Source organism: Crocodylus siamensis, chromosome 15 (assembly GCF_052110815.1).
Source record: "Crocodylus siamensis isolate JL-2025a chromosome 15, ASM5211081v1, whole genome shotgun sequence".
NCBI lineage: Eukaryota > Metazoa > Chordata > Crocodylia > Crocodylidae > Crocodylus > Crocodylus siamensis.
The window spans coordinates 36,262,177-36,280,746 of NC_143409.1; the positions used below are offsets into that span (position 1 = coordinate 36,262,177).

Sequence of the window (18,570 nt, forward strand, 5' to 3'; positions counted from 1 at the left end):
AGACTCCTCCCTCCACATTCACTAGCTGGTAAATTATGTTTTAAGTCAAAACATTGAAGTTTTGTTAGAGAACTAAGTAAGACTCACCATGCCAAGAGAAATAAAGAGTTAGAAAACACAAACCCTCTACAGGTCACAAAATGTTAAATATAGCTTTTCTGACAGATTACACAAATTTGTTTTAAAGAAGTATTAGTTTAATAGTTATTTTTACCATACTGTAGCCCAAAAATGAGATAACTGAACCCCTTCCTTATCACAAGAGCAATCTCACTTTTGGATAGGGCAGCAAATAATGCAGACCCTAGAATACGGAAATCCTCCAAAATCCTAACATATCTGAAATGCTTAAGCCTATATTCGTCTTTCCCTTACGTCTCCAACATAGTCTCCAACCATGTACTGGAGAAACTGTGCAGGGCATAGGTCACCACACAAGCATCAGTCAGAGCTGATCATGTAACGCAGGAATCAAGTTACTAGAAGTGTTTCAGATTTGATGTGGAAATGCATATAAACAACAATCATTTATTCTCCCTCATTACAAAGCCACTTTTCAGTGACAAGAGAAACCAGAAAAAACTAATTTCTACCCAAAAAAATGTTACTGCAGTTTATAAAAACTTATTTTTCTTAAATTGAATTATAAAAAAATTCAGTGTCCCCATTTAGGAAACCTATTTTCAATACCTTATTCACAGAGTTATGAACACCAAATGCTGGCAATGTTAATCTGTACTGAAACATGTTGACTTCCTGTTTGTGCACGGCAAACCCATCTCTACATTCCCCAGTCATCTGATAGAGAAGATGTCCCAAGTGTTAAGTCCCCTCTGGAGGCAAGCCCCACCCAGAATCTGCAGTTCAAAGCTGAACCATTCACAAACAGCTAGTTTTAAATTCCTCTTCTATTCTTTTGGTGCATGTCAGCGAGCACACCCATGCCAGCACCTGCTTTTTCCACCAACCATGGCTAGTTCCCAAAAGTGAAATAAATGGGAAGAGCTGGGGGCCAGTCTCAGGCCTGAACAGCGTGGTGTGGGAGTGATGTAGCTGTGAATTTGTTTAAGGCGAGCTCTTTTACCGGGTCAGCAGCGTAGCCGGGATCCAGCGAGACAAGCTTTCCCTTGCAAGCCGCTGCTCCTCGGGCCTAACCTCGGGCGCTGCCACCGACCCCGCAGCACCAGGGGGTGGCCGGGAGCCTTCGAGGCCGGCCCGCGGCTGAGCGCCGAGCCCCGCCCGGCTCCGCGTCCCGCTCTCCGACGGCCAGTGCAGCTGCCTCCACGAGCGGCTCCAACTTCCCCAACTCCGGGAGGACAAGTGCCCGCGGCCGGCGCTCCCCGGGCGGCTCCTCGCACCGAAACCGCGGAGTTTCGCTCGAGAGCGGGAGCGGGCCCGGCCCGGCCCGCCCTACACGCCCCTCCCCAGGCACCGCCGGCCCCGCCTGCCCCGCGGCCGGCCCGGAGCCCGCCGGGACCCCGCAGGCCGCGCATCCAACAGGTAGCGGCCGAGAGCCGCCGGCGCGCGCCCACCCGCCCACGGCCGGGCCGGGCCGGGCCCCAGCGCCCCGCGGCGCCCAGCCCAGCCAAGCGGAGCGGAGCGGCCGGGCCCAGCGGGAGCCGCGGGCCGACCGCAGGGAGGCTCCTACCTTGGCGGCGGCGGCAGCGGCCCTGGCGGACATCTTGGCGGCGTCCAGCGGCCAGAGGAGCGCGCGTGGCAGCGGCTGCCCGCGTCCCAGCTCCGCGGCGCCCACCTCACTCCGCCGCCCGCGTCCACATCGCCGACAGGCGGGCGGGGAGGGCGGGGCCACGGCACCAAGTTTGTTCAAAGTCCGGCCGCCCCGGGCCGGCCTCCGGAGCTAGCTGGGGCGGGCGCTGGCCGCAGCCTCCCAGCCTGCCCCTGCCCCCGCCCCCCGCGGCACGCCCGAGGGACCGCCCCGCCCCGCCCCCCTGCTCGCAGCAGCCTCAGCCTGTGGGGGCCGAGAGGCAGGGGCCGGCGCCTCGCCTGCTGCCTCAGCCCCTGCTCGGCTGTGCCTCGTGCTGCCTGCGAGGGCCGGAGGGGTCTCGGGTCCCAGTACAAAGCGGGGAAGCCCTGAGCGGGGCTGGCATGGTGACGAGGTACCGCCGGGAGAGCTGTGCGGCTGCTTCCCACCTCCCCGGCCGTGTGTGCCTGCCCCTTGACGGGGAAAAAACCCACCAGCTTGTAAGAAGTGGTTTCCCGTGTGCTCTGCCGCTCCTTTCCGGCTTCTGGAAAACAAGTTATGTATTAGAGGAGGAAGGAAAAGCGGCTCAAGCTGAGCGTTTTGGGAGATGTTATTTGCCCTTTAACAGCGCGCAGCTGGAGTCCGGGGCGGGTGAAGCTCGTCTAGGAGCGGGCAGGACCCGAGACTCGCTTTAGGCGTCCATGACACACACACTGGAGCACCAGGCTAACTTGATTGCAAGAGGGCTGCCGGTGCGCTTCAGGTTAACTACATACCCCAAATTTGCAAGATCAAGCTGCAAGTAATCCAAACTCTCTTCCCTAAGTGTCGCTTATGCAAGTATTTTTTTCCATCTTACTGAAAAAAAGTCGGGGTTTTGTGGGTTTTTTCTCTTCCTGTGATCTGTAGTCTGATTTAATTCTTACTGTGGTGGTTAATGTGCTGTTTGCATGCGCTGTACAGGACCTTACATCCAGCATGTCACCTACTGGTGGGCCAAGTGAATGGGAAATGAATGCCAAGGGCTTTCAAATGGGAATGGAGGTCTTGGGGAATAATGTCCACTATATTTCTTGCTGTTGTACATATATGCCAGTGACCACTCCCTACAACTTTAGATAATGTCCCTGGAATGTTCAAGGCAAATATTATTCTTCCTTTGAATCTCTGCTTTATATTTACCATTTTTTCTTTGTGGGTGCAGACATGCTTTTTTTTTTTTTTAAATTAAAACAAAACATGTTTTCTATTAAATAACTGATACAAATTTAGGAGTCAGAAATCGTGAAATGGCACCAGACTCTCAGTAATGCCTAAAAAGTACCAAGCATGCACAAAAAGTACCAAGAGAGTGAGTCTGTTGTGAGCTCTCCTTCTATATCCTGGAACAAGTTCCAAGCATAGATTAGGGTTTTCACTGGCTTCTCCAAAGTATACCAGATGTCTGGGACTATTTCTGACAGCTGGAGATTGCTAGGGCATGATCCTCACCATGCTCTTTTATTTTTTTGCCAAGACATATGCCCCTGTGCTGGGTGGTGCAAGAGCCAGTTCCTGTCATACAAGAATTCCCCTACACCAGAGAAATGCTTCACTCAGACCTGCTGACTCGAGGTCACCTTCATACCAGAAGAGCAGTAAAAAGCTACTCGGTATAGTATATTGAAGTTTGTTGCAGGTTTTTTATTAAATGTTTGACGTAACTGATTGTGAGCTTTGCATTTCTTTGGATGCAAGTAAGGGAAAGGTAGTGTTTTACACCCACATATTTAATATGCAGTCTTTATAAGTATACACAGAGAGAGCAGGAAGGAAAAGACTGTAATCATAACAGGAAGGAGTGGGAAGATGCTAAGGTGTGGCAGAGCAGGGAGAGAGATTTAGGAAGGGACCTACTTAGGGGGGGCTAGAAAGGGAGATTCTCAGGGGAGGAGAAAAAAACAGGAATAAATATATGCCATGGGAATTAAGGCAATCCCTGGGGTTCAGAATCAGGAAATAATTAGATGAAAACGTACATCAAAAGGTGAAAACAAAGGGAGGCAGGGAAACAGGGCTGGACAAAGGAGATAGTGATCAGAGTCAAGAAGAAGAGACCAAGAGAAAGAGACACCAAGTGGAAAGTGAAGGTGGAAGAAAGAAAAAGACCTGCTGGGAAAGAGTGAAAAAAGAGACACTAACATTAGTTTTTAGAATGGGTGAGCAAAATGCGGCCCACCGAGCCATCCTATCCAGCCCCCTTAAAAAATTTAGAAAATTAGTATTTATCTGCTCCGGGCTGCCTGTCATGAGGCCCACAATGGCTTGCCAAAACTCACTAAGCAGCTGTCTGCCCAAAATAATTGTCCACCCTGGTTTTAAAATAATAGGAAATTAGAGCTGGAAGGGATCTCAGGTCACCTAGTCCAACCTGCTCGAACCAGGACCATCCCCAACTAGATCATCCCAGCCAAGGCTCTGTCTAGCCAAGTCTTAAAAACCTCCAAGGATGGAGAGTCCACCACCTCCCTGGGTAACCTGTTCCAGTGCTTTACTACCCTCTGCATGAGAAATTTTTTCCTCATATCCAACCTAAACTTCCCTTGCTGCAACTTGAGCCCGTTGCTCCTTGTTCTGTCACCTTCCACCACTGAGAGGAGTCCAGCTCCATCCTCTTTGGGACCCCCCTTCAGGTAGTTGAAGGCTGCTATTAAATCCCCCCTCAGTCTTCTCTTCTCTAAAGTAAATAAGTCCAGTTCTCTCAGCCTCTTCTCAGAAGTCACATGCTCCAGCCCCCAAACCATTTTTGTTGCCCTCTGCCGGACAGTGAAGAATCAAGGAGAGTGAGGAGAGGCTGATAAATGAAAGACTATCAAGCAGAGAAAGAATAAAATGCTATGTTACTTTCTGTATTACTCTATAGAAAACTGGATGCAAAAATGTTACATGCCTATAGACCATGTTTAACTCTAGTTGCTGGGAGACCTAGGGGGCCTGATCCTCTAGAACATGTAGGCACTGGAACTTCAGGCTGTGGATGAGAGATGGTCATAGCTGTTGAGCAGTTTTGCCAACTGTCATGCAGCCATCGTGAGACTCAGGGTTTCTAAGTCAAAATAACTCCACTCACAATCTCCCGATCAAATCCACAGACCTCTGGATTTTCCCAGCAGGTAAGTCTGGAAGGGAAGGGGCAGGGAGATCAAGGCCCTCATGATAGAGGGAGTGGGGCAGGAGCAGTGGTGGGAGTGAATGGTGCCCTGGGGCCAGGGCAGGTCATCCAGGGGCGCAGGGAAGGGATGCTGCTCCCTGTAGCTGTGCGCACACCCAGCGGAGGCACATGGGGCAAAGATTGGCTGCCTGCTGTGGACTCATGGCTCTGCGCCCTGCTGATTTGCCCCAGAAACTCAGCCAGGCAATGCCAGTGTGCTTTCTGAGGCCGGGTGGGTAGGGGACACACCACATGACCAGCACACCCCACATCCCCCGCCCACCCTGTGGATGGCAATGCCATCAGACAGCTGAGCTCCTGGGGCAAAGGCAGCAGGGCGCAGAGCCCTGAGCCCGCAATGAGCAGCACACCTCTGCCCCACAGTGGACAGTGCCCTCAAAGCTTCCTCCAGAGGTGCGCACTGCTGCAGGGAGCTGCACCTCTCCCCTGCACCACTGGACGACCTGCTGGCCCCAGGGCCCCATTCACCCCTGCCGCTGCTCCTGTCCCACTCCCTCCCCCACCACAGGGGCCTCGATCTCCCCCGTCCCTGCACTCCTTCCCTCTCTTCCTGCCCCTTCCCCTCCACTTAGCAGTTGTGCGCTGTCTGTGTCTGTCTCTGTGTCTGCTCCTCACTTCCAAGCCACAGCTCCCCCAGCCCTGCTGCTGCCTCTCACTCCTGACCCGCAGTACCCCGCATCCTGCCAGGGTATGCAGAGACCCTCCCTCCCCGGGCTCCAAACCCCACACACATACCCACAGCCCTCCACACTTTCACAAATAATGCCCCCCAGCCCCAATACACACAGTTCAAAAACAGCATCTCATGATTTACATGCCAATCTCTTGATTTTTTTAAAAGCTTGTCTCATGGTTTTTGGTGCGGTGAGGTTGCCAGTACTGGTTGAGTGTCCCTGCCATGCTGGGAGGAGGAGATAACCTGTTGTAACTTGACAGATGACAAGTTTGGTGCTAGCCCTCTGGATTGTAATTTAGAGAGTGTCTGATTCTGTTGATGTCTATAGTGGGACATTAGAGACCTTAATCTGTTGAGTTTGGTACACGTTATTCGGTTTTTTATTAGGGCACAGTGTACTGCAATGCCATGGCCTACTATCTCAGATAAACATTTTAGATGCATATTTTTTGTTATTAAATCTTTTTAAATCTCCCAGAGTGCAGAGAAATGCTCCTGCCAAACATGTCCTTTTCTTCTAATTTTTTGGCTTCCTATAGCCATCATTTTTTCACTTGGCTAGCTATGGACTGACAAATTTGGATCAGAATTAGTGCCTTAGCCTCCAAGTAAAATGAGAGAGAATTTAAATTGTTACCTTGAAATCAGCTAGAGTGCTTTTACCCTCCCTTTACCCAAGATAGTAAGTACATTACACTTTAAGAAAGCTACATGCTGCAAAGATTTCTTGAAAAATTACATGTCTTTTGATTTCCAAAGCCACTTTTAAAACTTTCTGGACAAATATATCTGGGTATCCATACAGTGGTCTACAGTTACTTCACAGCTGCTTTGTGCACCCTAACCTGAGACCTGCCAGTGTTTAGAGGCAGTAGTTATTAGCTTGAGTGCAGTGCCACACTAAATTGGCTATCCTGCTTCTAGTTCTGGAGTTGGCATGCATCAGTTTAGCATGCAGTATCTCTGCAGTATCTTTGACCTGTGTATGATGTTAAATTGCATCCTCTGCTGCCTTGTGGGCACTTCTTGGTTGAAGAAGGGCTAAGGGACCGCACCCTGACAGAAAAAGCACTCACACTGAAGCAACGGGCAGTTGGCAGCTCTATTTAAGTTGCTCTCTGACAGAAGCTACAACCTCTGTGTCACTGAATGTGTTGACTTGTTCTGGCCTTTAGATTTTGGCTCAGTGGTCTAAAAGGGGGACAACCGGTCGATGTCAGCCTCCAGCATGGGCTGAAGTTCTTAGCAAAATGGTTTCAAGGATCGAAGAGGGACATAAGGGCCATGAGGGAGTTACCAAGATTTTCAAGCAGCCCTGTTTAGGGGATGGCCTGTTTGCCTTGCATACAGGTGGCCCTAGAAAAGGTGGGTCAAACAAGCCTTGCCTCACATCCTGGCTCAATTGATTTTATAAACAGAATTATTTGCTGAAATTTTCTGACTCTGACACCTGGATATGACTTTGATTTGGATTCAGATTTGAGAAAACTGGCTATATTGAGTAATGAGCTTGCACATTTCAGAATTGATATTGCAGCTATTTCAGAAAATTGGGTCTCAGAAACAGGCTTCATAAAGGAGAAGGACACCATTTACTAATATGGCAAACCTGAAGGAGTAAGGAGAGAGTATAGTGTATGGTTTGCCACCAGAAATGAACTTATGTCATCATGTAAAGCTCTGATTTCAGCGTCCATACCTGGATACTTTGAATTAGACTACAGAAGGGATTTATCAACCTTGTCAGGGTCTGTGCTCCAACTCTGTAGGCTAGTGATGAGGAGAAGGACAACTTCTATCAACAGCTGGAAGAGCTGATCGGCAGGATTCCATGGAAGAAACCCATTCTAGCACTTGGAGACTTCAATGCAAAAGTTGGGTCCAATGCTGAGATCTGGCCTCAGATTCTAGGTAAGCATGGCATTGGATGTATGAATGACAGTGGCCAGAGAGTTCTTGAATTCTGTGCCAGCCAAGGCTTATCAGTGACCAACACCTTCTTTGCTAGTAACATCAGAAGAACATCATGGAAACACTTAAGGTCCAAGCACTGGCATCAGCTGGACTTGGTGCTAACAAGATATACACGCTTGAAAGATATCCTGCATACACAGTACTTTCAAAGCACAGACTGCAACACAGGCCATTCCCTTGCCTAATGCAAAGTGAAATTTCAAGCTAAGAAGATCCACCACAATAAACCTGCCAAACAACCTCATATTGATTTATGCCAAATCAATGATCCTGTCAAAAAACAGCTTTTTAGTGAAGACAAGTGTGTAGAATGTGGCAACTGAGTTTTGGAAAGAGTATTAAGAAAAATGTTGACTGGTTTGTTGACCAGTTGGAGGTACTGCTGCCACTCATTGAGAGAAAAAGAACTGCCCCGATCACCTAAAAGTCTATCCCTACTACTGATCTGCTCAACAACTTGAGAGAAGCTGGTAAGGGTATTCAAACAGCTTTCAGGAGGTATGCTCAAGAATTTTGGCTGGGTCTCTGCAACAGCATGCAACAAGCAGCTGACACAGGTGACAGTAGATGGTTGTATGAGGGCATTAGAAAGGCCATTGGGCTGACAAAATACATGGGAGCTCTGTTGAAAGACCTGGATGGTAATATCATAACTGACAAAGGGAACCAACTGGAGAACGGAATTGAGCACCATGGAATGATATACTCAAGGGAGTCTATAGCAGACGGTGTGCTAGACAAATTGCCTGGGTTTGACATAATGACTTTGCTGGATGCCAAATCTACATTAAAGGAACTTGAACAATGCATCAAAAGATTCCCAGTCACGAACTTCAGGATCTGACTGTTTACCTGCTGAAATTTACAAATGCACAAACAAAGATGTGCTGCAAAGATTGCACGATGTACTGCTACTCTGTTGGAAGGAAGAAACTGTTCTGCAAGTTTTCAAGGTTGCTCATGTCATCCAACTCTATAAACCAAGGAGAGAGAAGTGACTGTAATAACCACAGAGGTATATCTTGTCTCAGCATAGTGGGAAAAATCTTAAGCTGTATTCTTTTACCTAGACTTCAAACATTAGCTGTGAGAATCTATCCTGAGAGCCAATGTGGCTTACACTTGAAAAGGTCCACCATAGATATGGTCTCTCATATAAGACACCTGCAGGAAAAATGCAGATAAGCTTATCCCATTGTGCGTGACTTTCATAGATTTAACAAAAGCCTTTGGCATGGTTAGTCGGTCAGGCCTTTACACTGTTATGAAGAACTCTGGTTGTCTACCTCTACCTCTAAACCTTGTGAAATCTTTACATAATGGCATAAAGGCAACTGTAATGTATGAAAACCAAAAGTCTCACTCATTCAACAACAACAATGGAGTGAAGCAGGGCTGCATACTGGATCCCATATTGTTTAATATTTACTTTTCATTCCTGCTTCAACATGCTGATGTTGAAGAGGGTGTCTATCTCAGCACTAGACATGATGGAGGACTGTTTAATATTGCAAGGTTCAGAGCTAAGATGAAAGTAAAGGAGGTCATTATGAGGGACCTGTTCTTTGCAGATGATGCAGCCCTAGTGGCTCACAGTGTTGATGCCCTACAACATAGTTCCCTGACTCATGAAAAATCTTTAGGCTAGCAGAAAGCTTGAAAACTGTTATCATGCGCCAAGGCTTTTCAGAACCAGTTCCAGATATCACCCTAGATGGTACTTGTCTGGATGTTGTTGACCAATTCTTTTTACTTTGGCTCTACTGTTACCAGCAATGTGGATCTTGATGCTGAGTTCATTAGTAAAATTGGCAAAGCAGCCAGGAACTTTGGTCTTTTGTAAGACAGAGCCTGGATGAATAACAGGCTGTCATATTTATGAAATGAGGTTTTTTCACTCTTCTATATAGCTCAGAAACATGGATGATCTATGCCAAACATACTAAAAGACTAAACAGCTTTCATATCAGATGCCTGCGTAAAATTCGTTGAATAAGATGGCAAGACAGGGTGACAAATATGGAAGTGTTAAATCATGCTAGTATGTCATTCATGGGAATGTTGATTGGTAAGAAAAGACTCAGGTGGCTTGCTTATATCAAGCGAATGTCAGATCACAAGATCCTGAAGAATGTGCTGTACTCTGAAGCTTGCAACAGGTCTAGAAAGAGAGGCAGACTGCTGCTCAGATTTCAGGATGCTTGCAAAGATGATTTAGCATCCTTTGGAATCTCTGTGGATGACTGGGAAAGGAGTGCACAATGCCGTTCTGACTGGAGGAGTCAGCTTGCAGATAAAGCGAGGTGCTACGAGGCAGACTGGATCAAGTTTTGTGATGACCAGCATCAGAGGAGGAAAGAATCTGTTGTTTGTATTCAGAGCATTGCTAGTGTGTGGGTGTGCCCTACCTGTGGGCAGGACTGTCATGTGGGCATCAGACTCAGCAGCCCTCAAAGAACTCATTGGCGCATACACCACGCTCTGTAAACAACAACTGTACCAGCTGATCTCTGCCAAGCCCTGTAGTGCATGGCACCCTTTAACTCAGATCCTCCAGTTAATTCTACACAACCAAACCCTGGTACTCCAGTATTGCCATCCCCAAGAATTCAAATATCAGGTTCCCTCCCCACCACACCCTGCCAAAAAAAGTATGTTGGCTTGAAAATAATAAGATTTAAAGCAATAATGAATTTAAAGACCCTTTGATTTGCCTCTGCCTTTTGAACATAAGACATGTTTAAAACTTCTCTCTGAAACCATGAGAGCTAGAAACCTTTTCTTTTTTTTTTCTTTTCTTTCTTAATGAAAGCCAAGATTCTAGAACATACACATGACTCTGGGGTCAACTGCTTTAACCAAAAAAACAAGTATCATGGCAGCTGATGATACTGCATTTGTGCAGTCTTTTTAATCCCAGTAAGAGTCTGGGTGTAGAACTGCCTGGTTGATTCAGTTTGAAGATCAGAACCATCAGTCATACTGTCTTCAGCTCACAACAATGGTCTTAACATTGCTCTCTCAGGGTAAAAACCCACTGAAGTCAATGTGATTTTTTTTTACTTTGCTACAGTAAACAGTTTAAGACTGTATTCTATTGCCATCAGACTTCAAATAAAACTATTTAACAACTTCTTTTATAAAGCACATTAAAAATATTTAATTATTGATTTATTGCCTTGGGAGATTTTAAACAGCCATCATAACATTCCAGAGAAGATCACGGTACAATAATAAAAAAAATATTAATTTAAAGGATGTAGAAGAATGATCAAATGTGTGGATCCTTCATTCTAATGTATGGTATATGTGCATCAGATAGGGCAGCAGCAAGAAGTGTACGCTCTACTTTATGATGCTTTAACTTTCTGATCATTTAAAGGAAAGAAAGAAAGGAAACTGAAGAACCACAGCAACCACATAAACAACTTCCTGTGGTTTTCTGGTGACTGTGGCCTAGAAAGAGAACAATTCTATATGAGGGTTTTTCAAAGATACCATATGCTTCTCCTGCCATAATGAATTAGTCTTGGAAAAAGTAAAATCAACATATATGTATGTGTATGTATATCATCCATGATCCTGGTAGATAGTTTAGTTATTATTGTACATTGCATTTTTGTGATGGTTACACAGATTCAGGATTTTCAGAAGAGGAGACAAAAGAGTGAAACGCAAAGTGGAACCATAAGAGAACAGCATAGTGTAAGGAACTAAAAGACTTCATCAAGAAATTGTAAGGTGATTTAAGAGAAGTCAATGGAATTATTCATGCTCTAAACATTAGGTAAACGCTTAAGTCTCTTGTTGAGCCAAGGCCTTAAAGGAAAGAGTTCATATAACATTGATGTACGGTGTTTATTTTTTCCTAGTGCTTATTATTTTCCTAGTTCCCTGTGATTAAAGCTCTCTACCCAGATCTTACTTGCTTCATGAAAAAGGCTGTGTGCCACTTAACTCTTCTTCCATATACACTGCAGCTAATAGCACAGTATGGTGATTGTGCAGAGCCATGCTGTCTTCCAAGACTCTTCTTTGTCTTAGTGAATAGACCTGTTGGGGTAGGGCAATATTACAAGAGGTTTTACTTTTGCCTGCATCAATAGCTACCATACTACACTTACTTTTTCTAAATACGTAAGTAACAAGAAGGTGAGCCAGGCAGCCTGAAGCTCCTCACCCTGTACTGTATCACCCATATAAAACAATGTTATTTATTTTTGTCTTAGATTGATATGTTTGACAACCCTATGAACAAGCAGCATATGTGGCCTCAAGAGGCTCATGACCTGTAGATGTCCATCTGTATACATATGTTTGAAGATGTGGATGGCAATGTATCTGAAAATACTGAAGGACACAACAACAGACCTGACTTGGTTTGCCAGTCAGAAGGATCCAAACTCTTAAGACTGTGGTTTTTGCTACAGTAATTATTTCTGGAGCTTAAAAATTTACTGTTCTCCTAAGAAACTGTATTGTTTAATATGTTTGTATTGTTTCAGTCAGGCCATCGCTTCAAACTAGCAGTGTTAAAGGCATTAAAAGTAGACCAGGATAGCAAAATGAGGCAGTTTTCAGCCCTAAAATATTTAAGGAATTCGCTACTGTATAAAGTTGAAAGGAACTTTGGCTGCCCATGTTGGGTACCTGGTGAGGTATTCTTCTAGGTTCTTCCTTTTGGCCTTTGTTTGGTTTTGGCCATCCCATAGAAAATCTCTGTCGTATCTGCTATTATGTTTACTCAATCTGAGGACAGCACAGAGGAAAGCATGATCAAGAAGACTTATGTGATCTCAAAAAGCCTTGTTCATGTTCATGTAGGAAAATGTAATCAAGAAGCCTTGCTCATGACAGCAACGCTAATGTATTTGAAAGATATGATAGAAAACTGTTTTACTTGCTCATTTTATATCCTGGCACTTTGTGAATGGAATTGTATATTTTAACTGCTCTATGGCTAATCTATGACATTTTTTATAAACTGAGATATGTATAATCTGTGTTTCACCTAGTGGATGCCAACATTTCAGATATGTGTACTTTGCATTGTTCCATCTTTCTTTCCCCTAATTTACTCTGTGCAAGAGGGACAACAACAATAACTGACGACAGCTGTGAACCTGAAGAGGGTCTACGTTCACTGCTAGTGTAGCTCTGTTCACATCAGTGGAGTTACAGCAGAGATTAATTTGGTCCAAAGAGACGAAAACATGTTCCAGCCATCAGGCACTGTCACTATTCATGTTTTGCTTTATTCATTACTGCACTCAGAGCAAATGTACATGATGTGCTGACATTTAATTCTTATGTATTCTTCTCCAATAAAAAAACCTACACCTTCTACAAAAAAAAAAAGCAGTGGTTCATCTGCACACAAGTTCATCAATATTTGGGAACAACAGCCAAAAGGTAGTCCATTCTTTATGCAAGAAAACTTTAATTTATTAAGCTAATTGACTTAACTTGTTGACAAGCAAACCTGTGTTCATAAGCAACATTTTTCAGAAATGGTTTCCCATTCTATAAAACAACAAAGGTGCCTTTTGAAACTCAAGCAATAATCTCCAAATATCCAGAGACATAAAGCTGTGTGTTTCTGGTTTGCAAGGGTGTGGTTTTCCTGCGCTGAATTGTTTTGAAACATGAGTTCACTTCTATATTTTCTAAAATATGAACCACAAATACCTCTGCTACAATGACTGCTAGTCTGATCCAAAGAAAATGGTGGTGAAGTATATTAATAATGAGAAAATTATAAATATTGAACAGGAACAGATGAATGTTGTTAACAAAGAGGGCCAGAGCAGAGATAACTCAAAAGACCTGAAATCTTGTTGTTTCTTAAATCTTTACATAAAGTCTTCATTGGCTAATTAAAAGAAACTTATATGTTAAGCCCTTTTATTTATGTTTAGCTTTTATTATATACAGATTTCTTATTCTTTTTTTTCCTTGAATTTTTCTCTCTACTTCTTTAGGATTTGGTTTTATGCACAGAAATGCACATGCATAGCTCCATCAAGTAGAGGCAGTAACGGTTCCCTTCTTGGATGGAAATCTGTTATAGCCTAAAACCCAATTATGAGCTTTGTCTGAGTTCGAATCTGTGCTTTGAGAGCATATAAAAGTTTTTATAAAATTTCATCCAATGGAACAGACTGCCATTGTTCCATTGGATGAAACATCTATTTCATGAGGCGCATAGGATGATCAGTCTCTTGATAATGTGGACCATAAGGTGTTGAACCTTTTTTAACTCCTTGCTTATTTTTATTCTTTCTTATATTTATGCTGGCTAAACATTTTCAAGTGTGCTACGACTTGAGGCTGTCTGCTTTGCTGTCAGGCACTTAACTTCCTTCAGTGGTGTCCCCTTTTGGCTTTTTCAGTATTCTGCTATTCCACCTTATGATGATTTAGTTGCTCAGTATTAGCTTAATGTTATTAAGCTTAATGTTATCAACAGTTTTCTTGAGGGTGTTTTATAAGTATGTAAATCATGGCCAATTATTATTATTTTGCAAGCATGAAAGGTACATAAGTGTGTCAAATACATCTATGCTTTAAAAAGATAAAGCACAGCATAGTATAACAGTAAATGATGACCCTACCCATCAGCTGTGCCTGAGATAATAGATTATGACTATCTAAAGAAAATATATGGAACCCAAATATTCAACACCTTGGACAGAATAAGTAGTGCTCTTAATCACCTTCAATGTATAGGAGCTAAGCAGCAGTCTGATAATCTGTGATACTGCAATCTTATTTTATCTAAAGTGAGGATTGTTGTGAGTGATATCTTTTATTGGAGCAACTACATACTTGTGATAGACTTAGATACGATTCTGAATACAGTGCAAGGTCACCTGAAGAAGAATGCATTGTATACAAAAGCTTGTCTATCCCAACTATGCAGTTGGTCTAATAAAAGATATCACACATGTAAATCCTTGCCTTGAGTAGTTCCTCGACCATCAGAGCTACAACATCACTCCAGTGTTAGCAAAACATTTAAGTAAGATTGACGTTAATTAGTGGCATATTTCACTGCTAAACTGTGGACATTATTTATCTTTAAATATCTATCTAAATTCAGTTCAGTGCAAGTTTCTAATACAAGTTAGAAACTCTTCATTTTATTTAACTATTTCAGACTAGTGTTCAAGTGGAGAGCAGGATAGAAACTTCTTAGTGTAGGAGAATGTATTTTCCCCTAATGTGTTACTGTCATGGAAGTGGAACATATATTACATGGTGGCATTTCTGGCTCTGCTGTGTCAGCCTGGACATCACTGAGTAACATGCTGCAAAAGGATGGAAACCCTGCTCCTAAGTAATGTGGTATACTCTGGTTAAGTACACAGCAATGCTGGGCTGTATTTTCAGTTTATAACAGAGAAATAGGACAGGTTAAACGTAGAAAAAATATTTACATAGCTTTTCTTCTATACTACTTAACAGATATGCAGCTACTGAAACTCCTGACTCATCAGAGGGGAGAGGGACAAGCAGCTGGGGAGCCTGGGAAAAGAAGGCTCTGAAGGACTGGAAGCAGAGGGACTACTGAAATTGAAACCAAGTTCAAATGGAAATTTAGTGCACAGGGTTTGCATGGTGCCAGACTCCTAGATTTCCACATAGAATATTTATGCATCTAGTAAGGAACGTTTCTAATTTTAAAAACTTTGTGGCCATTAAACTCAACAGGAATGTATCCGCTGACTCTGTGTGGTTGGATACATAGGTGCAAAAGATGTAAACCACTGGAGAGATCTTGTCTTGAAAACTGATAAGAGCTCAAAATCATGAAAGCTACATAGCATTTTCCATGAACCTCCAATTTCACTTTTGGTGGCCCCCCTGCCTCACAGACTCAAACCACTCCTCCCAATATCCACATACGGATTAGTGGAACTTCTCTGGTGCTGCCTTCCAAAGTATGGGGGAAGGTACTCTACTTCACAAGAATTGCAGCAGCTATGACAAGGACCCTTTGGCTATGTATAGACAGTTAAAAAGCCTGAGGCTGAATCAATTCAGTCTTCGCAGCTTAGTCTAAGTTGTGTAGGTTGGACCAATAAGCAAGCGAACAGATATTCACTTTTGATTCTGGAAATGCAGCCACGTGCCTGCAGTGGCCCAGGACAGAAGCTGGAGGGCACAGTAGCATGCCTCCTTGCTCGGCTGGAACAGACAGATCAGGCCAAAGCTAGCCCACCCACCCTGTGAGAGGGCGTTTGAGGGGGAGTTGCAAAGCATCCTGGGATGCTGGGGGACTGCGAGTTAGCTTGAATCCGGAGGGGATCTGGGAAAGAATTTCAATAAACCAATTTAACCTAAATCAGTTAAATCTGATACTACATCCATCCAGGTTTATCTTAAACTGGTTTCAGCCATTTTGAAAGCACTGTGAACTTCTGTTCTGTTACAGTTTTGAACTGGTTTCCTATAATTTATACCAGTTTGTGTTATTTCCTTGACTCAATTGCTTGGCATCTACACTAAATTTTGTAGTACTCAGGTATTCAATCATGCACATGTACTGCAGAATTTCTTAGATGTACATTGTGTCAGCCTAGCGGTGTATATCAAATTGATACATGCAAACTGCACAAGACCACTTCTCACCATCTCAAACAAAAGCCTTTGGTGAGTGCTATTTCCATGGCAAATCTAAAGTTTTTATACAGCATTTTGAATGCAGGACTGTTAAAAGAAATTGTCAACCTTTTTCATTGTTAAGAACACTTTTTTCATCTTTATTTTATTAAAAAGCTAAAAACAATTTAAGTTCAAGCTTTAAAAACAACACTTTTAGGTAGGTTATCCTGGAAAATGTTTAGCCCAACAGGAAACTGTAACTGAAAACACGAAGTAAGGATAGGAAAGGTTACGTAAAGTTCTCTACTGCAATCAATACTGCTTCTACTCATATTGAATTCAACATTCACTTCTTTACCTCATTTGGACCTCCATCTCACCTCATCTATTTTATCTAATTCATCTCTCTACACATTTACACCGCAAACAGATTTGTGAACTGTTTTTGATTTACCAAATATAAAAATTCACCACAGACTAGCAGCTGGCAAACTTCACATGCTAAGGGGTTCAATTCTGATCTTAAAGTAGAAGCAGCACAACTCCACATAGCTTGTAAAACTAGATACTGCATTTGTGTGTTCTCAGGCAGCATTACCTGGTAACTAGTAATGTACTACTTATGTAGCTGGTTCAGAGCTACATTAGACTCTAGCTTTTAATTCAAAAAACAATAATTTTTCCCCCTAATGTTGTTATATTACTGAAAAGAAAATGTCTTGATGTAAATCTTATTTACTATGGTGAGTATTTAATATTTATACTGCACTGTTGGCAAGAAGTTCTAAGCAAGAGTGTGCTATGTGATCTACAAACATCTCTAAACATACCTCCCTGTCCTAAAAAGCTTATAAAAAGCTGAGCATGGCTGAACACACAACCCTTATGCTATTGGATTAGGTGAGGGCATACCCTGCGTTTAACATTTTTGGCTGTTGCTGAACATTTTACACACCTTCCATTTGAAGGTGACTGGTCAGCATAAACTTCATATAACAGTAAATCCAATTACGGACTATAAATATTTCACTAGCTAAATGTTTTCCTTACATTTCTGTCTATTCAATCCAGGTTCAGACTGTAATTCAGTAACTTTTAAACACATGAATGTTGCTGTGCTGGTAGAAGGTGCTATAGCAGCAGCCTGGAGACTGAAATGCTTTTCCTACTTACAGAACAGGTAAAGCAAGGGGAAACCAGCAAAACAAGCTTCCCTGTAATGTCCTGTCAATGTGCCTCAACACCCCAAATACTGTAGATGGTTTCTTGGGGTAGAAAAACAGTTCAATTTCTCTGACTCTTTAAGTCCTACACTGGAAGAACTAACTGTAGCATGATGTGCACTGGTTTACTTCTGGGAACTACAGAAAACCAAATTCACTCAACTATCTCCTGGATGACTATATCTATCAGTCACCTTACCAAAGTTAGATTTAAAAGAGTGGGCTAACTGTAAAGGCCTGTCTTCTTCATTGCCTACCCAATGAGACAGTAGTCCCCAGTATCTGTCATATTTGCTCAACATCTTGCTCTGTGCAAGAATACCGTCTCTGATTAACAAGTGTTTCTAAAAGTATTTTCCAAAGTGAGAGGAGACAGTATTGCCAAGTGTCAGGATTTTCAGGAGTCAGATAAACTGTTACTTCTTGTGTGAGATGTTCTAAGACAAGCAAATGTTATAAGAGACAATGAGAAATACTTGACATTGAAGCATTTTAACACAGCTGCTTGTGATAAATCTGAAGGTGAGAATAAACTTCCAGGGAGACATTTGTTAAACTTCTTTGGCGGAAACATGTTATCTTCTCATATCCCCTAAATGGTTCCTCATTAGAAGGGTCAAACATTTACAGTACTTTTTCTTGCATCTCCCCAAAGACTAGTGGTATCTTTCTTACACTCTTCTAAACAACAGGTGCAAAGACCGGAGTGGGGTGAGGGGTGGGAAGGTTAAACAAAAAAGGACTCCTAACATTCTGGCCTCATTTTTCCTTCTCTCCCTGCTTCTCCTCTCCTGGGTGCAATATGCTTATGCAGTATGCTTAAAGTCTTGTTTTCCTTTCATTTTCCCACAGCTCTGGTCAGAGTGTTGTAACTGGAAAACACTCCTGTGGCTCAGTAACTGTCCCGTCTATGGCAAAGCTACAGACAAGCAGGTTTGTAATCTAAAAAGTAAAACTGAATTCTACATTATCAGCATGTTCTCAGAAATGAATCTTGCCCCTGTAACTGTAATCAATCCTGCTGATGCAAAACACCATTATTAAAGTGCCCTGCGTAGTAATGGGAGGAGAGACGCCTTTCAAAATTCACGTGCACAAAATTAGATAGGAGGAATTGGTGTGGTGGCAATGGGAGTAGCCAGCGTGGTGGCAAATTGCACCTTCCTGAACACGCCGG

The 18,570-nt window shown here is 43.3% G+C and overlaps 1 protein-coding gene and 1 long non-coding RNA gene across 8 annotated transcripts in view; one reads left to right on the top strand and one right to left on the bottom strand.

The window, feature by feature from the left end:
* The window catches only part of TJP1 (tight junction protein 1), a 279,289-nt gene that overhangs the window by 126,874 nt on the left and 133,845 nt on the right, over positions 1 to 18,570 (bottom strand). Inside the window, exon 1 of one of the 7 annotated variants that reach the window (XM_090028265.1) lies at positions 1,649 to 1,885. The exons of 5 other annotated variants lie outside the window; for them this stretch is intronic. In XM_090028265.1, coding sequence (XP_089884391.1) covers positions 1,649 to 1,681 — 33 coding nt within the window. In that variant the 5' untranslated portion in view covers positions 1,682 to 1,885. Of the gene's footprint in view, positions 1 to 1,084; positions 1,306 to 1,648; positions 1,886 to 18,570 lie in introns of those variants that run through there. One more of the 7 variants, XM_090028266.1, reaches the window with a different exon arrangement.
* LOC149852356 (uncharacterized) lies at positions 2,020 to 13,360 on the top strand. Its single transcript, XR_016439243.1, has 3 exons — positions 2,020 to 2,538; positions 3,219 to 3,354; positions 11,793 to 13,360. It is a non-coding gene; the product is annotated as an uncharacterized LOC149852356 (long non-coding RNA).